At 40.7% G+C, this 17,937-nt stretch overlaps 2 protein-coding genes across 2 annotated transcripts; both read right to left on the reverse strand.

Annotated features, from left to right (window-relative positions):
* Positions 1–951: 951 nt before the first annotated feature.
* Positions 952–5,843, reverse strand: LOC108441624 (V-type proton ATPase subunit e 1). Its single transcript, XM_017721248.2, has 3 exons — positions 5,701–5,843; positions 5,433–5,480; positions 952–1,842 (listed from the first exon to the last, which is right to left on the reverse strand). Exons 1-3 carry the CDS (start codon positions 5,802–5,804, stop codon positions 1,749–1,751), a joined length of 246 nt encoding a protein of 81 aa, XP_017576737.1. The 5' UTR covers positions 5,805–5,843; the 3' UTR covers positions 952–1,748.
* An 825-nt stretch (positions 5,844–6,668) lies between these two features.
* On the reverse strand, positions 6,669–15,048 carry LOC108441623 (prenylcysteine oxidase-like). The gene is made up of 6 exons (XM_017721247.2): positions 13,768–15,048; positions 13,107–13,313; positions 11,757–11,931; positions 10,743–10,954; positions 9,014–9,154; positions 6,669–8,123 (listed from the first exon to the last, which is right to left on the reverse strand). Exons 1-6 carry the CDS (start codon positions 13,877–13,879, stop codon positions 7,462–7,464), a joined length of 1,509 nt encoding a protein of 502 aa, XP_017576736.1. The 5' UTR covers positions 13,880–15,048; the 3' UTR covers positions 6,669–7,461.
* Positions 15,049–17,937: the final 2,889 nt, after the last annotated feature.

The following is a 17,937-nucleotide window of genomic DNA, read 5'->3' on the forward strand; positions in this document are numbered from 1 at the left end:
AAACCCTTAATACGTTCATGTGGAGAGGAGAAATGTGGAGCAAACTCCAACAGAGGCTGTCATGGTTAGCTGGTCAAAGCTTGTGTGATTGGAGAATCACTCTAAAAGGGGTTTTAATGACCGGATTAGACAGCGATGCTGATAACCAATTAAAGGGGAATTCCACGGAGGCTTCAAAATGTCTGCACAATTCAGTCGTTAAGATGTAAACAAAGACATTCAGAGGTTTTTTTTGCGAAAAGGTTCGTTGTAGAGAAACTTACTGACTCAGATTTCTTGGTGGTGACTGGAACCAGAGGTCGCGGTGTCTACAACGCAAATGTATCCAACGCATTCCCTGTCTGAAATGGCCATTCTACAGGTAATAATAAAACAATACTAAATCTAATTTTTTTTTAAAAGGCCGTTTCATAGGGTACTACTGTGCTTTACAATGCCCTGTCATGAATGTATTAGTTAAAAAATATGTTTTAGACCAAAACTTTATCAAAACTGTCGTAAAATAATGTTTCTGGCATTAGACAACGAATTCGTACCACTTCAGACGTCTGGTTCCTAACACCACCACTATGAAGAGTTCAGTCTCTGTAAGTTTGTCTAGAAAATTGCATCTTACATCAAACCACTATGAATAACTTTGTTTACATCTTAATATTTTAATGATGCAAAACCGTAGAAAATGTCCCCCTTCAACAATATCCTATGTTCATAGTTTCATACCATATTCAAATTTTCATTCATGTATTCATAATGTAGCCTATGACCCGAGATCTCCGCTAAACATCTGCACCCTCTGATGCCCAGCCACATACAAATGCAAAATAAGATACTGTGTTTATAGAATTATGGCAGATGAATTTGATAGCTTAACCTTTTTAAAATTCAGTTTTTGATGGGTTCTGTAAAAACAGGGCTTGTACCGTCAGTTAACAGAAATAACACTTCACATACTGTATGTCATGGCTGTTTAATGATTTTAAAAAGGGGACAAAGGTAGTGTCAAATTCTCTGTACTTACAAAGCAAAAGTCATACAATTAAAGTGGAACAGATAACTGATTATATTTATACAGTTTATCACTTATGTTCAAATTGTGCATCACTGACCGTGTTAGAGCTTCCAGAGACATTATTTAAGGATCAACCTCAAGCGTCTCCATGTAAGCTCAAAAGTCTCCCCTTGCCATTACATTTTGAAAGCATGCTCAAGAAAGGGCTGAGGTGTTGAAAGAGGAACAAGCACAGGATTCCACCAGTGGGCAGGGCCCTCGCCGCCAGTTCAGGGCTGTGTGCAAGGACTTGGGCGGTCAGCAGAACTCTGCAATGCACCGAACACTTGGATCTGCCTGTGGCCCTGGGCTGCACGCCAAGTCCTTCACTAAATAATAGCATCTATTACTCCCAAGAAGGAAACAAAACTTAAACTTAAAAGGGGCCTGAATGGGGCTTTTTGTCCTGCTTGAGCTCTCGCAATTACCGTGTAACCTACCAAGTTGGAGGCTTAAGGCACAACATTCCATACAGCACTTATATGACACTTGCAGAATGTAAATGTTATGCAACCTGAACTGATCTGGAAACAGAGGAAGGCCACAAGCTTTGAAAATGAAAGGAAAAGTGCAAAAACTTTTTTTTTCTTTGACATTGTCATGTCAATGTGCTTGTGAATCAAACATCCTGATTAACACTGTTTTACTCAGTAAGGCAAGGTTTGGTCCAGGTTCTTTATGCTTTGACGAAGCCACTGTCTTAGGGCCAGTGGTACTGAAGGTACCATATGGTGTCGTTGCTCAATGCCGGTCCAAACAGGGGATTCAGCTGGGCTAGGATGGCTATCAACCAGCTGTAAAGAAACAAGAAACAATGATGTTAAAGGCACAATAAGCTCTAAGGCTCTTACTCACTTTTCTGCCAAATGCTGCATTCTTTGGGATTCCAGAGAAGTGAATGATCCACTTTTGTCATGGTTACCCGTTTCACACAAACACGCAGATGAAAGGGCCAGCCACACAATGTGTTCAGTATTAGCTTTGACAGCACAAATAATGTGTGCCTTTAGGGGGGTTTATTTGAACAGAAAGAGAAAACAAAAGGAACACTTGCGTATCCTCATCATAAAATCATGCCGGGAATTAAAAGGGCAGGTGTAAAGAGGATAAAGAAGAACGAACTACAATTGCTGTGAGAGACTGTTCTGGCAAATGTTTTCCAATGATGCATGCACTAACCCCAATCTCACTCTAATAGGCCTGTGTCAGTTTAGACATGGCATTATTAAAAATACAAATGCTTGTCAGAGAAATTCATTTTCCCTTGCAAAATAGACTGGAAGTTAAGGACCATTAGTCAAACATCAAGCACGACACCCCATTTAGCCTGCTTCTATTTATAAATACCATTCTCTAAACCACGCTCCAAACAGATTCACTTCTATCTATCATTCACTGTCTGTTCTTTTGCATACTATGAGGCTGTTTTTCAGACACCAAGTAAGCCTAGCAATAGGAGCCTGTATCACAGTGCGGGTTCAACTTAATCTAAGTTGCAGCTTCACAAACGGAACCTTGGACAGCTCATGTTTTTCAAATGTTTTTCCAGTGATTTTCCCAAAATTTCAAAATTGTTCAACTGATGAAATGTAAACAAAATCATTTGAGTGGTTTGATGTGCAACGCTGTATTGTAGAGAAATGTACGGGCTGAGATTTCCTTTACAGTGGTGCTGAAAGGAGCCGGGGATCTACAATCCAAAACACAAATATGGCCATTTAGACAATAGACATGTCCGAGTTGCTTCAAAAACTAGAGTTTTCATTGTGGACTACTTGCCTTACAGCTTTCTGCATGCACTTGTCCACCATAAATGTTTTTTAAAAATGTTTTAGTATAAAATCTTAAAAATAAAAATATCATAAAACAATGTCTCAGGCATCAGACGTCTTTTTTAAACTTTTTGTGTAATGCATTTCTGTGATGTAGCTTTAAGAGGTATTAAAATTCACCACAGTTCATCTAAAACATTTTTATGATTTCAAAAAAGGTAAAAGAAATATATGTAAATATGCCGAAAGTAAAGCATTTATAGCAGTAAAAGCCATCATCACTGCCACCGTTTTAATATTTACTGAAGTAATAACCACTTTGTATGATCTTAATATGCATGTAATATGATTTGCTCACTCTGCTAAAAAAGGACCATTCTTCATGATGACACCACAAACACTATAAAAAAAAGTGACAGGAAGGGTCCACCTTCAGAGCTCATTGGTAGGAATTTGTTCATTTTCTTGGTCCAAGAGCTGTTTATGATCTGAAATCTGAATTTAACCTACCATGTAGCAGGTTAGGTGTGCAGCATATGAAGATGTAGCCCTTTAAAAAGCGTTCTGTTGTTATGAAGCCAAACATTCAGTGTTAGATTGTAGTCATCTTAAATTAGATGTCTAAGCAAGAAATGCAAGACCCCTGGACTGTGACTGTACATCTTTTTGTCCCAGGACCTGTGAACCCTGTACAGCCTTGATTTAGTAAGACCTTGTGAGGCATTCAGCTCTATTCATCCACTAAGAGGAACAAAATGATATAGTGACACTCAGATATGACCTTAAAATGGACTTGATAGTTATGAATGGGTTGCTATGTCAATAGATTGCACAAACAGTCAGAGGAGATGGAGGCTGCACTGTTTGTTTCTGCTGTTTCCTGGATTCACCCGTACAAGACAGACTGTTTGAGCTGGTGGTATATTTGCTCAGTGTTTATCTACTTCAACATGGAAAGAATGTCAGCACTTGATAAAACAGACGAATATGAAGCATCACATCATGGCACCGTTTCTTTAAATGTGTAATATGATAAAAGTATTTAATAGAAAATCATCTGTGCAACAATCTATACCCATAATAACAAAATAAATTGTTCCTACAATGCTACTTTACAGACATTAATCTCTGCAACTGCATGCAAAAGAGCTGGATGTATCCTGTATGAACAAAGGGAGCTTTTGGTGCCATCCCCAGGGTTACTAGAGGAGATTTGGGTCTTTAGCTCACTGTGGTCATCTGAAAACTGTTGTATCTGGAAGCAAAGGTCTACATCTTTATCCTCTTGAGAATCACATTGCTTTCTCACAGCACTTCAGTACAAAAGGCTTTTCTGTTTCTCCACAGGCTTTGGCAGCAAAACCAACAAAGGCTAGAAACATCCACATCTGCCATGTATCGCCCTCCTTTGCTTATCTTTAGTACTACAGGCAGTTCAGATCACTCTTACCTTCCAACATTTTCTTGGATTATGATGTTTGTGTACTTTTATACATGAATGTTTCTGTTACTGTGCCTTTAACACATGTGCTATATGTAAAAGAGCCCTGTACTGAGGGGCTGCCCCATACTGTACCTCATTCAAAGCACAATCCTAGCTGAAACACTCCTTAGAACTTCACTGTAAATGGGCAGAGATAAACTGCTACAGGCTGTATACATAATGTAATACATACCTTAGCCTTTAAAATCACAGGATCACTTTTTCAATAAAATAAAAAATGTTGCAGATAAATGTATGAAAAGATTCTATTAAAATGCTCCTACTCTTCACAGATTTCAACAAATTGGATGGGTCTGGAATGATGAACAGAGCTGCAAATTATTAAAATGAACATTTAGAAGGGCTCGTATTTGAAACACAGTGCTCAGATCTCAGGCTGATAACTTTTTGGTGTTTCCAAAAACACTGAAATATTTAATAAAACAATTTAAAATATGTTCTTGTCTTTAGCTTACAGTATTTTACCCTTCACAACTCACATTTGAATAAAATAACAGCAATTATCAATGACAAGTGTAAATACCCTGCCTCATAAAACACACATCCAAAATCACATAAAACCTTACTAACTAGTACGAGGTTTGGACGGAGCCACTTAATTCAATACGGGTTCATTTTGCTGCTTATTTCCATTCATGGCCTGCTCGGACCGAGAAGCGGACTGGACGCTATCAGTTCTCTTACTAAGGAAAATTCAATGGGCCGTTTAAATCACATTATAACATTCGTACCTGTGAATTACTGCACTTGCTTCGGAGTAACGTTACAGCTGTTTGTGGGAAAGTAAATTCCTGTTAGAGCTCTATCTCTGTCCATAGTTCAGAAAACATCAGAAATTCACGTTTATGCAGGTTTTCTGGGGAGAAAACTTAAACTGGGACAACCTATGCAGTTAGCCAGTTTAGTAAAAGGCTTCTTGGTCGAATTTTCTCGTTCCACCTTAAACGGGGCAGCAGTTGTATCACGCCTCAGCCGCCGGAACTGCTGCACCGGGAAAATTTGACCAAGAAGCCTCTTACTAAACTAAGACCATGAACCTGGCGAAAAGGAAGGCAACTTTAGCTTCGTAGTTTAGTGACCAGTGAGAGTAAACGCTGGAGTTACTTACAACAAGTAGCAGCAAACCGCAGTTAGCACTAGCATGGTCACGATAACACTGGGGAAGAAGACAGAGGTCAGCGTTAGACTGAGCGGAGCGGCTGGCGACTCGAGCAAACATCGTTTTTCGTTACTACTGAGGCTCAACAAGGTAACCTTAAAATAGACGGTGCTGCACTGAAATTCAAGGAGAAAAGTCCATTTCATAAACAACATAGCAAAACACTCATTTAATATTTTATGACACTGAGCTTGAAAACAGCAGCTGTGTAACCTACCCTCGGTTCGGCCCCTTGGGAACGAACAGCGGGACAACTCCGCCAACAAACAGCCAAAACAGCGTTATTACAGCCATCGGTATGGCGAAGTTGTGTTCAGCCATTTCCGCCCAATTCGGACGGGTATGATGTTAAAAAACAAGTTTAAAATGTTTGAAGTATGAATGACAGAAATCTGCGAGTGGTACTCAGAGGTACAGAACAGCAGGAAGTGAAATCACATGTTCGGTGACGTCACACATTGAAACAACAAGAATTTCTACCTAAAACTTTTCTGCCTAAATCATTTTTTTCCCTGTAAGAATTTAATATCATTGAAATTTCTTAAACTTATTAATACAGGGGAAAAAAATACAAACTTGCTAACAAATTTGCAAAATTCATTCTAACATTAATATTTTCCTTTTCTTATCATTTGTTTTGTTCCATATAAGTTTGTTTCTGTGCAACAACCAGGAGCATTTTCAATAATACAGATAATAATACATTTTAAAAGGCTATGGTTCTGACACTGAGAATATAAAATATATCTATTTAGAATATTTTTAAATGACAGTGGATTAAACCTAGGCTTGGACACCAATAGGTAGTCACCACTAGATATTGTTTGTAGTCTACGCTTAGGCTCAATCTGACTTTGGGAAGCTGGCCCTTAGTGTTCTGACACAAGCTCATCTCACCTCCAGAATCTAAAAGGGCTTGGCGACGCAAAAATAACAGCTGAGCAGAACGTCCTGAACAATCGCACCATATAAATACCAAAATATCATATACATTCACAGTCCATAAACACACTGTGATAAGTACAAAGTACCACAGACTTAAGTTGATCTAGCTAGACATCCAGGTAAGAATGTTGTGTGGGGAAATGCAAAATGGGACCAGGCACAAAGAAAATGAGCATGACAGATATGTTACTTAATATCAAAGCATTATGGTCTGTCAATGCTACAACATACTACACAATCTTTAATATGACCATAACCTGCCTTTATTCAGTAGTAGTCACAAAGCAAATACAAAGAAATTGAGGTTCAATCAAAAATTTGCTATTTTCCCCCAGAACAGTCTTTGTGCAACTTTGGCAGAACTACATTCTTGTTCGATTTAAATTCTTTAATTTAATTCCTTTAATTTTAATTTAAACCTATGAAGAGTAGCAGAGCAGTTTGGTTTTCAGTGAAGGAAAAAAGAAAATCACAGTAGGTAAGTATGTAAAATGAAAAGCTATAAGGGTAAAAAGCAACATTGTCAATGTGTTTGTGCTTATCAGAACTACAATAGTTTATGTTCTTTATATCCATGTGGTATGACTTCGTTCCTACACTGAAAACCTACAAGTGTCACTAAGAAAACAAAGTGATCCAAAAAAGACCAGAGAGGTCCACCTAAGTCAGAAGGCTATGCCTGGTTGGTCACAAGCTTGCCCCTTCCTTGTAACACAAGTTGCCATGGTGATGAAGCCCAGTAGAAAGTGATCCACTGTCATGAGGCAAAAAATTCACAGTTTGATCAAACCAAGCTAAAGGTCAGCAGGGAAAGTAAGAAATCCTGGTGCGTAAAACAGGCCCCTGTTGACACATTGTGGCCAAATGCCTATCCATGAGAATGACTTTCGCCTTTGAATCTTTTTCTACTGAGAATTTTTTTTTAAATATTCAGTCATACAATACTGTTTGAGATCAGTCTGAGACAGCAAACCATTACAGTTCAAGACAAAAAATCTCCAGGCTAGTGCTGGCCACAATTTCTCAGAAGAAATCAGAGTTCTGTTTTGATCTTATGCATGAGATCCTTCTGGTCAATCATCTCCAGCTGCCTGTTCCAGCGGTGGTAGGCCAGCAGCGCAATGTTCTTGGCTGCTACAGAGCTCATCTCCATGGCACTTCCAGCCCATTCAATCCCATTGAGGTAGTAGAGGCTGTCATGAAGTGTCACTGGCGGTAGTTCCTGAGTACTTCCATAGTGAGGGTACGCCTGCCAGTCGGTGACCTGGACTGAGTAGTATGACTTGAATAGGGTCTTCAGCTCATTCTTCTCCAGAGGTTTAGGTGAGAAAACCTTATAGACTCCTGCCTCCTGGGGCTGCTTTCGGCGGAAACCTGCAGTGATGTTAACGGGACAGGCGCTGGCAGCACTATTAAAGAAAAGCCCAGGGGTATCTGTGGTCAGTACACTCGCAAATGGGAAAAGTTTGGGGTCTGGAAAGCCAAAGTAACTGCAGTTCATGTAGCCATGGACAATGGAGGCCACGGTCTGATGGTAGAATCCTGCAATGTCTGGCAGCTGTGGTTCAAAGCCTTGGAAGGAGATGCCCGAGTTAACATTTTGCTGGAGAGGGGTAGCTATTACTACTATGTCATAGAAATCGGACACCTTGTCAGTCTGAGTAGTGTAACTGAGCTCATACTGGTGGGATTCACCTAGAATGAATAAGAAAAAAGTCTTAAAAGGAAGTTCCATAGATGTTTCTAAATGTATGTATAATTGAATCATTAAGATCTAAACAAAAATAAACTAATCAAGTCAGAATTGGTAACAGCACTAGTGAGGGGAACCAGATCTTTTAATGACTCCTCAAAATTCTCCCTCATAAAATGTTATTACACAATGGTTCCACATGTATATTGTCTGATGCTCTGTTTTATTATAGTTTTGACATAAGCTTTTGGTCTACAATGTATTTTAAATACAGAGAGGTACATGCAAATTATTCTAATGCAAATTATTATCCAAAGAACTTTTTTCAGGTTTACCCCTATTTTACAATTATCAACACATACATATTACATATAAAAACTAGTGGCACGTGTTCAGTGGTTGTTTTTGCTGGCACATAAAACAGAGATATCTGACTAGGGGATATTGCAACTACTGGTTCCCATCATCTTCATTATAAAATAAATCTAAGCAAGTTTCTCTGCAGCACACCATTTCATATACAAACATTACTTTAGCAACTGGCCAATTGATAAACATCTAAAATTAAGCACACAATTTAGAATTGATGGAATAACCCTTTAAGTTCTAAATATAATTATTTTGTACATCAGGTAGTACTAAAGAATAACCGCACAGCCTCAAGAATTCTGAGATGGGTCAATCCACTGTGATTATCTTTGCAATAACATCTGAAGAAAAAGTGTATGGCTTATTCAATATAAATGAATGATACATTAATAACGCGACAGTCAAATTATGATAAGCCTCATGTAAATATTATCCTGGCTTGTGTTCACGATTGGAGATCCATGTGTCCAAAAAAAGAAAAAACAAAATTATTATTTACCAATAAACCAATTACACAAAATACCTTTTAAATGCAGGGAAATAGTGGTAACTTGTGCCTGGATGAAGTTGGCCTTTGCAAGTTTTAGAAGTCCAGAACAAACCAACTTGTTCCCTCCTTCAACTGCCCACAGGTTGGCCTGAGCACCAGCCAGAGACACAGCTCCTGTCAAACAACAACAGAAATGAAGATAGAAGAACGTTGTATACAAGCCTGAAGTGATATATACAGTACTTTTACTGCCCTTTTGCGGCTCCACAACAGAATTAGATTTTCAGATAAAAATAAAATAACCCTCACATAGACAACCTCGTCTAGCTAGTAGCAAACGAAAAGGCAAAGAGAGAGATTTAAGATCATTGATCATTTGGAGACAAACTGACTTATTTGCGTTTATAAGTGCTCCAGCTGGTTTCCTGATACGTTTACTCTGCAACGAGAAAGGGTCAAACACTGAAAAGTTGCAAAACTAAAGTCAGCTTCTCCTGTACCATCTTAAATGGAGCAGCAGTTACATTCTGATGCCTCAGGCAGCATTTAACGAGAAAGAGAAAATTAGAACAAGAAGCTGGCGAATGAGGAGCTGACTTGTAAAAATAAAAGCTGGCTCTTAAAAAATCTAATGATGGAAGATGCTTTACAAGAAGCTGTTCTACTTTTAGAGAACAGTTCCCTGCCAGAGAGTAAAGCCGCTATTGCTTAGCTAAAACTTAAAGCACAGCAAAGTAAGTCTGCATTTTCATTTATAATATACTGTAGTTTCTTTACCTACTAGTACATCAGGACATACGGAGACATATTTACAGTCAAGATGATAAAATGGACATAAAATGTTGTGGCTCCCAAGGTAGTTTGATTTTTATTGAAAGGACAAAATGGCTCTTCCTCTTTCAGTTCTTCCTTTTATTCACATTCCCCAGGGATACATAATCCATAAAAACAATGCTGCCTTTCACTTTTATGGTGATGTTACATGTGTCCAGCCAGATTAAATGTGTCACGACACCCTTCGGCTCTGACGTCTCTTTGGACTCCATCTCCCAGATACCCCTGGGGATCACATGACTCCTGCCTCACTCTCACGCTCCAATCAGTGCACTAGTTCTCCAGAATACTGATCATGTCCACCTGCAGACCACTGATTAGTTTAGTATAAAGCCCGGGCTTGTAGGATAGGTTCCTTGCGAGGTATTGTTTTGTCTATAGAGCTACTGAGCATTCGTATCTATTTTGTAATTCTGTTTCAGACTTACCCTTTTTGGATTGTTTGCCTGTATGTTTGTACTTCTGTGTTTTTTGGCCTTCTTGGATCTGACCTAAGCTTGTTTATTGACTTCGATTTTGGACTGTTTTCAGTAAAGCCTCTCATTCTACTTTTACCCGCGAGCGTCTGCGTCATTCTGTCTTGTTACAAAATGGCAGAGTTACACATAATGGAGGACTGTGTTCAAATCATAAAAGCCTAGATGACCAGGAACTTCCCTTTGCTGTCACTCTAAATAGGTTCCGACTAATTCTGCATGGTATATCTCACTGATCTGCTAAAACATTTTAGCCTTTTCAGCCTACTTCGCTCAGCTGAAGCAGGCTTACGGCAAATTCCTAGCATCACTTACAGTTCAGCTGGTGGAAGATCATTTTCTAATACATCTCAAGAGAATATCAGGAATGCATGCTCAATGTCTATACTACTCAAAGACTACAAGACTAATACACTTGGGGTTTTAGGAATTAACACCTTAAATATGCCTACCAACAAATGCTGGGATGCTGATGTTCTGGCCATAGTTGACCCGCATGATTGGAGCTATGACTTCGTCAATGAAGCGCTGCGATACTCCCAATTCCAACAGAGACTCGGACAGAGAGCGGTGGGTCATGTTGAGAAATCCTGTGCCCCCCAGCGAGTGCAGCAGCTCCTCCACTGAACTAAAGGCATAGCCGTGCGCCTGGTACTTATAGATTCTAGACAGACACACACAACATATTTGACAGACATATCAAGTCAATTCTTCAAAGAAAAATGAACCTGAGTCTGTTCTGTAATTTAAGGAAAAATTCTACTCCTGGTTTGTCAATAGCCATGTATCCAGCAATAGGCCAATAATATCTTTTGACAGCTAAAGTAATAACGTTTTGCACCCCAAGCGGCGTCTAAAGTTCCACAAAAAGTCTACATTATCATCGCGTATGACCAACGTTGGGGTCACCAATCTTCTGGTATGGTGTGGCTGCAGGTTTTCATTCTAAACAAGCAAGAGCACACCACATATAACTAATCAACTGTTAGGTCACTAATTAATTAAATAAATAGATTCAGGTATCCTTCTGCTGGACTGGAACGAATATCCTGCAGCCACTGTAGCCCTTTGTGGCTAAGACTGGTGACACCTGGCCTAGAGGAATGACAGAAACAGACAGCCCTAAAGAGTGCAATGGTTACATATAAAAAGAATAAATATGGTTTGTATAAATATGTGATAAACACAGTAAAGTTACTGTTCGTAATGCAAGATATTTCATTCTCTACATGAACACAGCATAACACTATTTAATCAAGTAATTAAAGTACAGCATTAAGTTGCAGGATTGCTTTTGATTTATTTATTTATGCTACTTCGTTTTTAAGCTGAACTTAAATAGCTTTGTCAGTTGAACTTGTGAGATCTATACTCCTCGACAACCCAAAATAGGCTTTTTTTAGGCTATGTTTTGGGCAACAGGTTATATGTGGAGGGGAATATGTGGCCAAACTCTGTTTAATTACCTCATGAACTTCTCCATGATCTCCTCCACCCACATCTGCAGGCGGATGAAGCTGATGCCATAACGCCACCACAGGCGGAACAGGTCCAGCAGGTACCAGTCCGTCTCTTCCAGAATAAACTCCTTGCCATTAAACACTGCTGTTTTCCCTGCCACACTCTTACGGTACTTCAGCCCTGCAGTTCAGAAGTGTAAAAAGCCCAGTGATGTCATGAGATGTGATTAACGCAATTCCTCATGACATTCTTAGGATGTCATAAAACATATCCTGTACAACAGATGGCTCAGCAAGTATTTGGTGACATCTACAATGCTGTAGGCCTTCCGAAACCCTGCACTCTTACAGTGTTTTTCAGGGATTTCAGTCGTTTGGAGGTATGTAATGTATGGCTTACGCAAATTGGCCATACTGCCATGCCAGAAGCACTTAACAGCGCTGGTAAGCATAAACCAGCATGGAACAGTTTGAAATTTATGCTGGTTGGTTTGTGCCGAGTTTTTCAGATTGTCCAAAGGTATTCAGACACTCCTTGTAAATTAGTGAATTCAGCTACTCATTAATGATGCATGTTCAACTGCACACACAGCTTGTTTAAACTCCATAGAAAAGCAATGCCATGAAGCACTGCGATGCAATGGAAAGATCCCTAGCACTGAGCTGTGGAAGAGCGGAACTGTGTTTACTGGAGTGACTTAGCACCCTGGAATATCACTGGGATGAGGAGTTTGGCGTTAGTGATCCAGAACTAATCATCCAACATCAGTCCCTGACCTCACTAATACTCTTGTGGCTGAATACAATCAAATCGTGACAAGAATGTTCAGACAAACACTAGTGTAAAGCATTCCCAAAAGAGTAGAGTTGGGACAAACTCTCTTAATACCCTTGATTTAAGTGGAAACACTGAATGTCGACAAACTTGCCATATTACCACACTGATGTGCCAAAAGCACTTAAGAGATAACTCCAATAATTATTACAAATATCTGCATGACACATTGCTGAAATGTAACCTGTCTTTTAGAGTTGTTTGGGGGTAAATGGACCTGTGATTTCTTTAAAATAGGAACCACATGCAAATACAGCCACTTTTATTCCCTGCCCAAAAGGACCAGTGAACCTACACGCGTCCTGTGATTAATCCAAAACATGAGCAGTGCATCATGTTTGGGCGCAGCGTTGCTCTACACCTCCTGCATGTATTAAAAATGGGTTTTAGGCCAAACGCTTATCACAAATCCGTCGTGAGGGAAACCAGATTCGTATCTTTCACGGTTTTAGTCCCAGCTAGGAGAATCCCAAAGGTTTGATTTGGGCACAATGAGGGAACTAATAAAGGCGAGTAAAGACCTAGCTGTTTAACAAAGTCCTGCATGTGCAGGTTGAGGGAGTGGATGATGGACCCTCCGGACTCGTAGTCCTGCTGGTTGACCGTAACTGTGGCCAGCCGGCCGCCCACCGCCTTCCTCTCAAACACATCGATCCGCACTTCCGGCCCGAAGTGCTGCCGTAGGAAGTGCGCTGTCGCGGTTCCGCCGATTCCAGCGCCCACAACAGCTAAAAAAAACAACAAACATGGATCAGACAAGAGTTAAAAACCCCTCCTTTACACGATGGAGCCTGACTCGCCCAACAGTGCGTAAAAGGAGCGACCAGGCGCTTCTTTTAGATCCCGGAGCTGCCGTTAACTCCGCGATTCCCGAAACACACAACGCCACGAAATCACACCAGACAACAGCAACACATCCAGACGCAGCGCACACCTCGCGCACACACACACACACACACACACACAGCAGAGCAGCGAATATTCAACGGGTAGACATCCGTCACGCAGTGAAGCCACAGATAAAGGAAGAGAGACCCCTCGCTTTCAGCCCAGGCTCTCTTCGGCCGTAATGAGAAGGAATGCTCTGTGAATTAACCAAAGGCACGAAGACGGAAGAGAAAAGTGGAAACGGTTAAACAGCACACGCAGTGGGAGACACACCGCTGTATAAGCGTTAGCTACCTATCTTTGACGGCGGTGCGCCGTCCAGCGGTGCAAATCCTGAGTCTCCTCGCGTTTCCCCCAAAAACACTAAACTGAGGAGGTACAACGTTAAGCTGGTACACAGCGGCATGGCGGCGGCAGCTCAGACAGCTAAAGCGCAGAAAGAGTCTCCATCAACGAAGAGAAAAGCCTCCGCAGTCGTGTCGAAGATGCGGTGCATATTACGCTGATCGGCCATCAGTGGCGCCAGAAAATCCACCTTTTTTTTTTGCTACGTGAAAAAACAATGAAGGCTGCGCACGCACCATTTCTGCGGGAGGCTCAGCGCCATCCGGCAACAGGACCGCGTGACTATGCACGCGCGCTGTTGACCAGTCAGGTTAAAGAAAATGATCACTTCGCGACCAGTAAAGATGTTAGGCTGGCCTCTTAGGTCGCTGTTGGCATGTCGTGAAAGCAATTGTATTTCAGTGGAGAAACAGCGTCTGAGAAGTCTGTGTTGCCTTTTGTCTCCCGGCCTGCACGCGGCGTTATCTGACTTTAGCTGCCTTTGATCTAAACCGTAAATAAAGGCATACACAGTGTCTTGACTATGTCACAGTTGCATGGAATTCCCTCCGTATTCCAAGCCGCTTCTCCGTCAGGGTCGCGGGGGGTGCTGGAGCCTATCCCAGCAGTCATCAGGCGGAAGGCAGGATACAGTTGTATGGAATTAAAAGGCTTGAAGGAACTGTCTTACGTTGTCCTTTTGCTTTCAGGGGCTTTAAAGCAATTTAGTGCTTAACTTTTTAAAATTAGTGCTCCTAAAAGGCACAGACTTACGCAGGGTGTAAAACTGCGACCAGTCCCAGGTCCAAAATGGCCTTGTGCAAAAACAGTGCAGTGAATCAGTGGTAACTCAGACCCCCAGTGGGCCCAAGCATAGAAAGGAATGCCCCACCCCCATGCAGAATTACTTTCAACCAATAAAAAAAGTACTTTATAAAGTAATTCACTTATTTACTTGCTATTATGTCTCAAACAAGCTGATGCACTCAACAATGTTCGTTAGATTACCTGTGTAAGATTTTAAACTAGTCTTGAATACACACCGATCAGGCATAACATTATGACCACCTCCCTCTTTCTACACTCATTGTCCATTTTATCAGCTCCACTTACTATATAGGTGCAGACTGTAGTCCATCTGTTTCTCTGTATACTTTGTTAGCCTCCTTTTACCCTGATCTTCAGGGGCCAGGACCCCTGTGAACCCTCACAGAGCAGGTACTATGTGGGTGGTGGATCTTTCTCAGCACTGCAGTAACACTCATGTGGTGGTGGTGTGTTAGTGTGCGTTGCGCTAGTACAAGTGGATCAGACACAGCAGTGCTGCTGCCACTCACTGTCCACTCTATTAGACACTCCTACCTTGTCAGTCCAACTTGTAGATGTAAAATCAGAGACTCATCAGCTCATCCTCTAGTCCTCCATCAGTGGTCACAGGATGCTGCTGGCTGGATATTTTTGGTTGGTGGAATATTCTCAGTCCAGTAGTGACACCGAAGTTTAAAAACTCCAGCAACACTGCTGTGTCTGATCCACTCAGACCAGCGCAACACACCACCACCACCATATAAGTGTTGCTGAGAATGATCCACCACCCAAATGGTACCTGCTCTGTGAGGGTCAAGGAGGTGGTCATAATGTTGTGCCTGATCAGTGCATCCTGCTGTAGTTTGTGAATGATCCATTTGAAAATTGTAAACATTGAGCTGCATTATGAATAAGAATGAGAGAAACATGTCAGGCTGTCTGTGTGGTGTTGACAGAATCTAATTGATGAGGTATGTTGTTAAGAAATTGAGTATAAATGTGTAAGTGTCTATACAAGGGCCCAGTCAAGCTTTTAGGGGATTGTTGCTGTGTGTCCTCCTAAGCCATTGGCTCCAGTGCAACTGTCCCCTTCCCTTAACAGAAGTTACACCACTGGTGTGAACTATGAACGAGTATTTTACTGTTATGAGCTTACTGAACTAGCTTGAGTTCCCTGTGCTTCTGTACCTGAGATGGAGGAACGTGGAAAGTGAAGATGACCAAAATACCACTCAGTTTTCAAATAAGATTAGAGCAGTCAAATAGTGACAAGCAAGTTATAAGATCCATACAATTTGTTCTTTATCAGATTATAAGATGTCAGCACAACTCCTAGACAATAAGGCCTGTGAACGCCAATTGGACACTAACTGTACACTGCACGTTACTTGTATTTCAGAACTAGGATGAAAAAATGTTTTTGCTGAAAGTCTACCCTTTACAAACCAGTGAGCGGTGCTAGTGAGCAACTGCAGTCCACATAACCCAATAAATGCAATATAAGCATTGCTGAAGATAACAAAAGCTTACCCTCCCACCCCTGTCTTTTCTCCAATGATGAACAAAACTCTATTGGGCAACCTTAGCTGCACGCTGTGTAAGCGTAAGTTTGTTTTACTGTGTTTGGGCCTGAGGGATGTGCGTATGCAGGTGTGTGTTATGTCATCTTTTGTATTATTTTCTAGTTCACACGTTAGGACCATCAAAGATCAACATTTATTTATATACTGTATTCCCGTCATCAAGGGCCTGTGACTTCAGGTCATCTGGAGCCTGACGTGAGAACCTGACTCACTTCCTCTGTCATGTGAGTTCAGGAAACAGAGTGAGAACATGTGGGTCAGCATGAGGCCACTTTTTGTACATGTGTATACCGTCTGTACACAAAAACAAGAACATAAATGTGTGCACAGATAGGTCCTGATGGTTGATGTCACAGCGTAAATAAAAATAAACCACTCTCTGGTTTCATGAGAGTGTATTCCAAGATATGCTCAGGCACTGTTTTTTATTAAAGGGTCTATATAATGGAGAACTGCATCTGCTTCACTTTTTTGAAATCAAAGTGTTTGAATTACCACGCCAACGTGGTTAAAGTCTTAAAACTCAGTCCATTCGGTTCAAATATGGAACCTGTGCTGCAAAAACAGCCTACTTTGGATTCACTGTTATTGTGATGTCACAAAAACCAACACATTATATCTGCCTATTCAGCCTAGAGAAACTGAGCTTCGCCCCCTTAGTCTGCAGTTATAAAGAATGGTTCAGCATGGACTGCTTTTTAAGGAAGTGTAACAGTGCAGTTAACATATATCATACATATATCAGTTAAAGGCACAGTGATTATAATGGTTTGTTTAATTCTAAAGGATAAAAGAGGTTGGAAAATTGGTTATGACAGTGGTACGTAAACCCCACACAAACATAATAAGACAAAAACACGGGATAAACGTAGGGTATGGGACCATTAAGCTGTAAAGAAAGGGAGGCCTAGCTGTGTTCAGGAATAATAGCTTTGGTGTTCCAAATTTACATGTGCTGAAGAAGACAAAATAATCATCTCTAGATTATCTCTAGAAAAATCTCTAATCTCTTCCTGCATCTCCACAACATTTTTGCATTGCTTTGTATTAAAAGGTTTCACTCTCCTTGAATACTCAGTGTTGCAGGCCAGATCAATTGCTGTATAGCGTGACTTCCATTTAAAGCCAATGAAATGCCGATTTTAATGAGCTGTTCTGTTCAGTTTCACACCAAAGGAGCACATTTTCACTCTGCAGTCCATTTCTCAACAATGGAAGTGCAACACTTAAAGCAGAGGATATACTATTTCTGGCAGCAGCATCAAAACTTTGACTTAGAACGTCGAAAGAATGAGTAATATATTCAAAACGTTGAATTCTTATTTCAAATCAAAGATTTATCATCACACATTTTTTTTATTTAATCTCATTATTTTGACGTAGTATCTGAAAACAGCATTATTTCGAAAACCCAAGTCATTATTTACTAAGCAAAATTATTAAGCCAGTTTTTTTTAGGAAATAAGTCACTATTGAGACACACTAAAACATTTCGAGAAAATAAGCCATTGATCAATGTTGTCATAACGCTTCTACATACAGAAGAAGAAAAAAGGGGGTTTTCTCCGCGCTGCCTGGCCAGAAATGGCTTTCACACTGAACTGATAAGCCGAGTGAAAAAGCTCGTGTTGATGGAGAGCAGAAGTTTAAAAACAGCTCTAATGACGGTTGGAGAAGGAGCGGAGCGGTGAAGCGCGCATGGCTTCAGGATTTCCCCGTCGCAGCCCACGGAGTTTACAGAGCGGAAATG

Source organism: Pygocentrus nattereri, chromosome 16 (genome assembly GCF_015220715.1).
Source record: "Pygocentrus nattereri isolate fPygNat1 chromosome 16, fPygNat1.pri, whole genome shotgun sequence".
Lineage (NCBI taxonomy): Eukaryota > Metazoa > Chordata > Actinopteri > Characiformes > Serrasalmidae > Pygocentrus > Pygocentrus nattereri.

What these genes read in the sequence shown, in the direction of transcription:
- LOC108441624 (XM_017721248.2), bottom strand. Translation starts at nt 5,804, where the DNA reads ATGGCTGAACACAACTTCGCCATACCGATGGCTGTAATAACGCTGTTT. An exon ending in CCCAAGGGGCCGAACCGAGG is followed by an intron (nt 5,481 to 5,700) that starts GTAGGTTACACA and finishes CTTCTTCCCCAG; the next exon opens with TGTTATCGTGACCATGCTAG. An exon ending in GCGGTTTGCTGCTACTTGTT is followed by an intron (nt 1,843 to 5,432) that starts GTAAGTAACTCC and finishes GTTTCTTTACAG; the next exon opens with CTGGTTGATAGCCATCCTAG.
- LOC108441623 (XM_017721247.2), bottom strand. Translation starts at nt 13,879, where the DNA reads ATGCCGCTGTGTACCAGCTTAACGTTGTACCTCCTCAGTTTAGTGTTT. An exon ending in CAGCATCCCAGCATTTGTTG is followed by an intron (nt 9,155 to 10,742) that starts GTAGGCATATTT and finishes GTTGTTTGACAG; the next exon opens with GAGCTGTGTCTCTGGCTGGT. An exon ending in TATTTCCCTGCATTTAAAAG is followed by an intron (nt 8,124 to 9,013) that starts GTATTTTGTGTA and finishes TATTCATTCTAG; the next exon opens with GTGAATCCCACCAGTATGAG.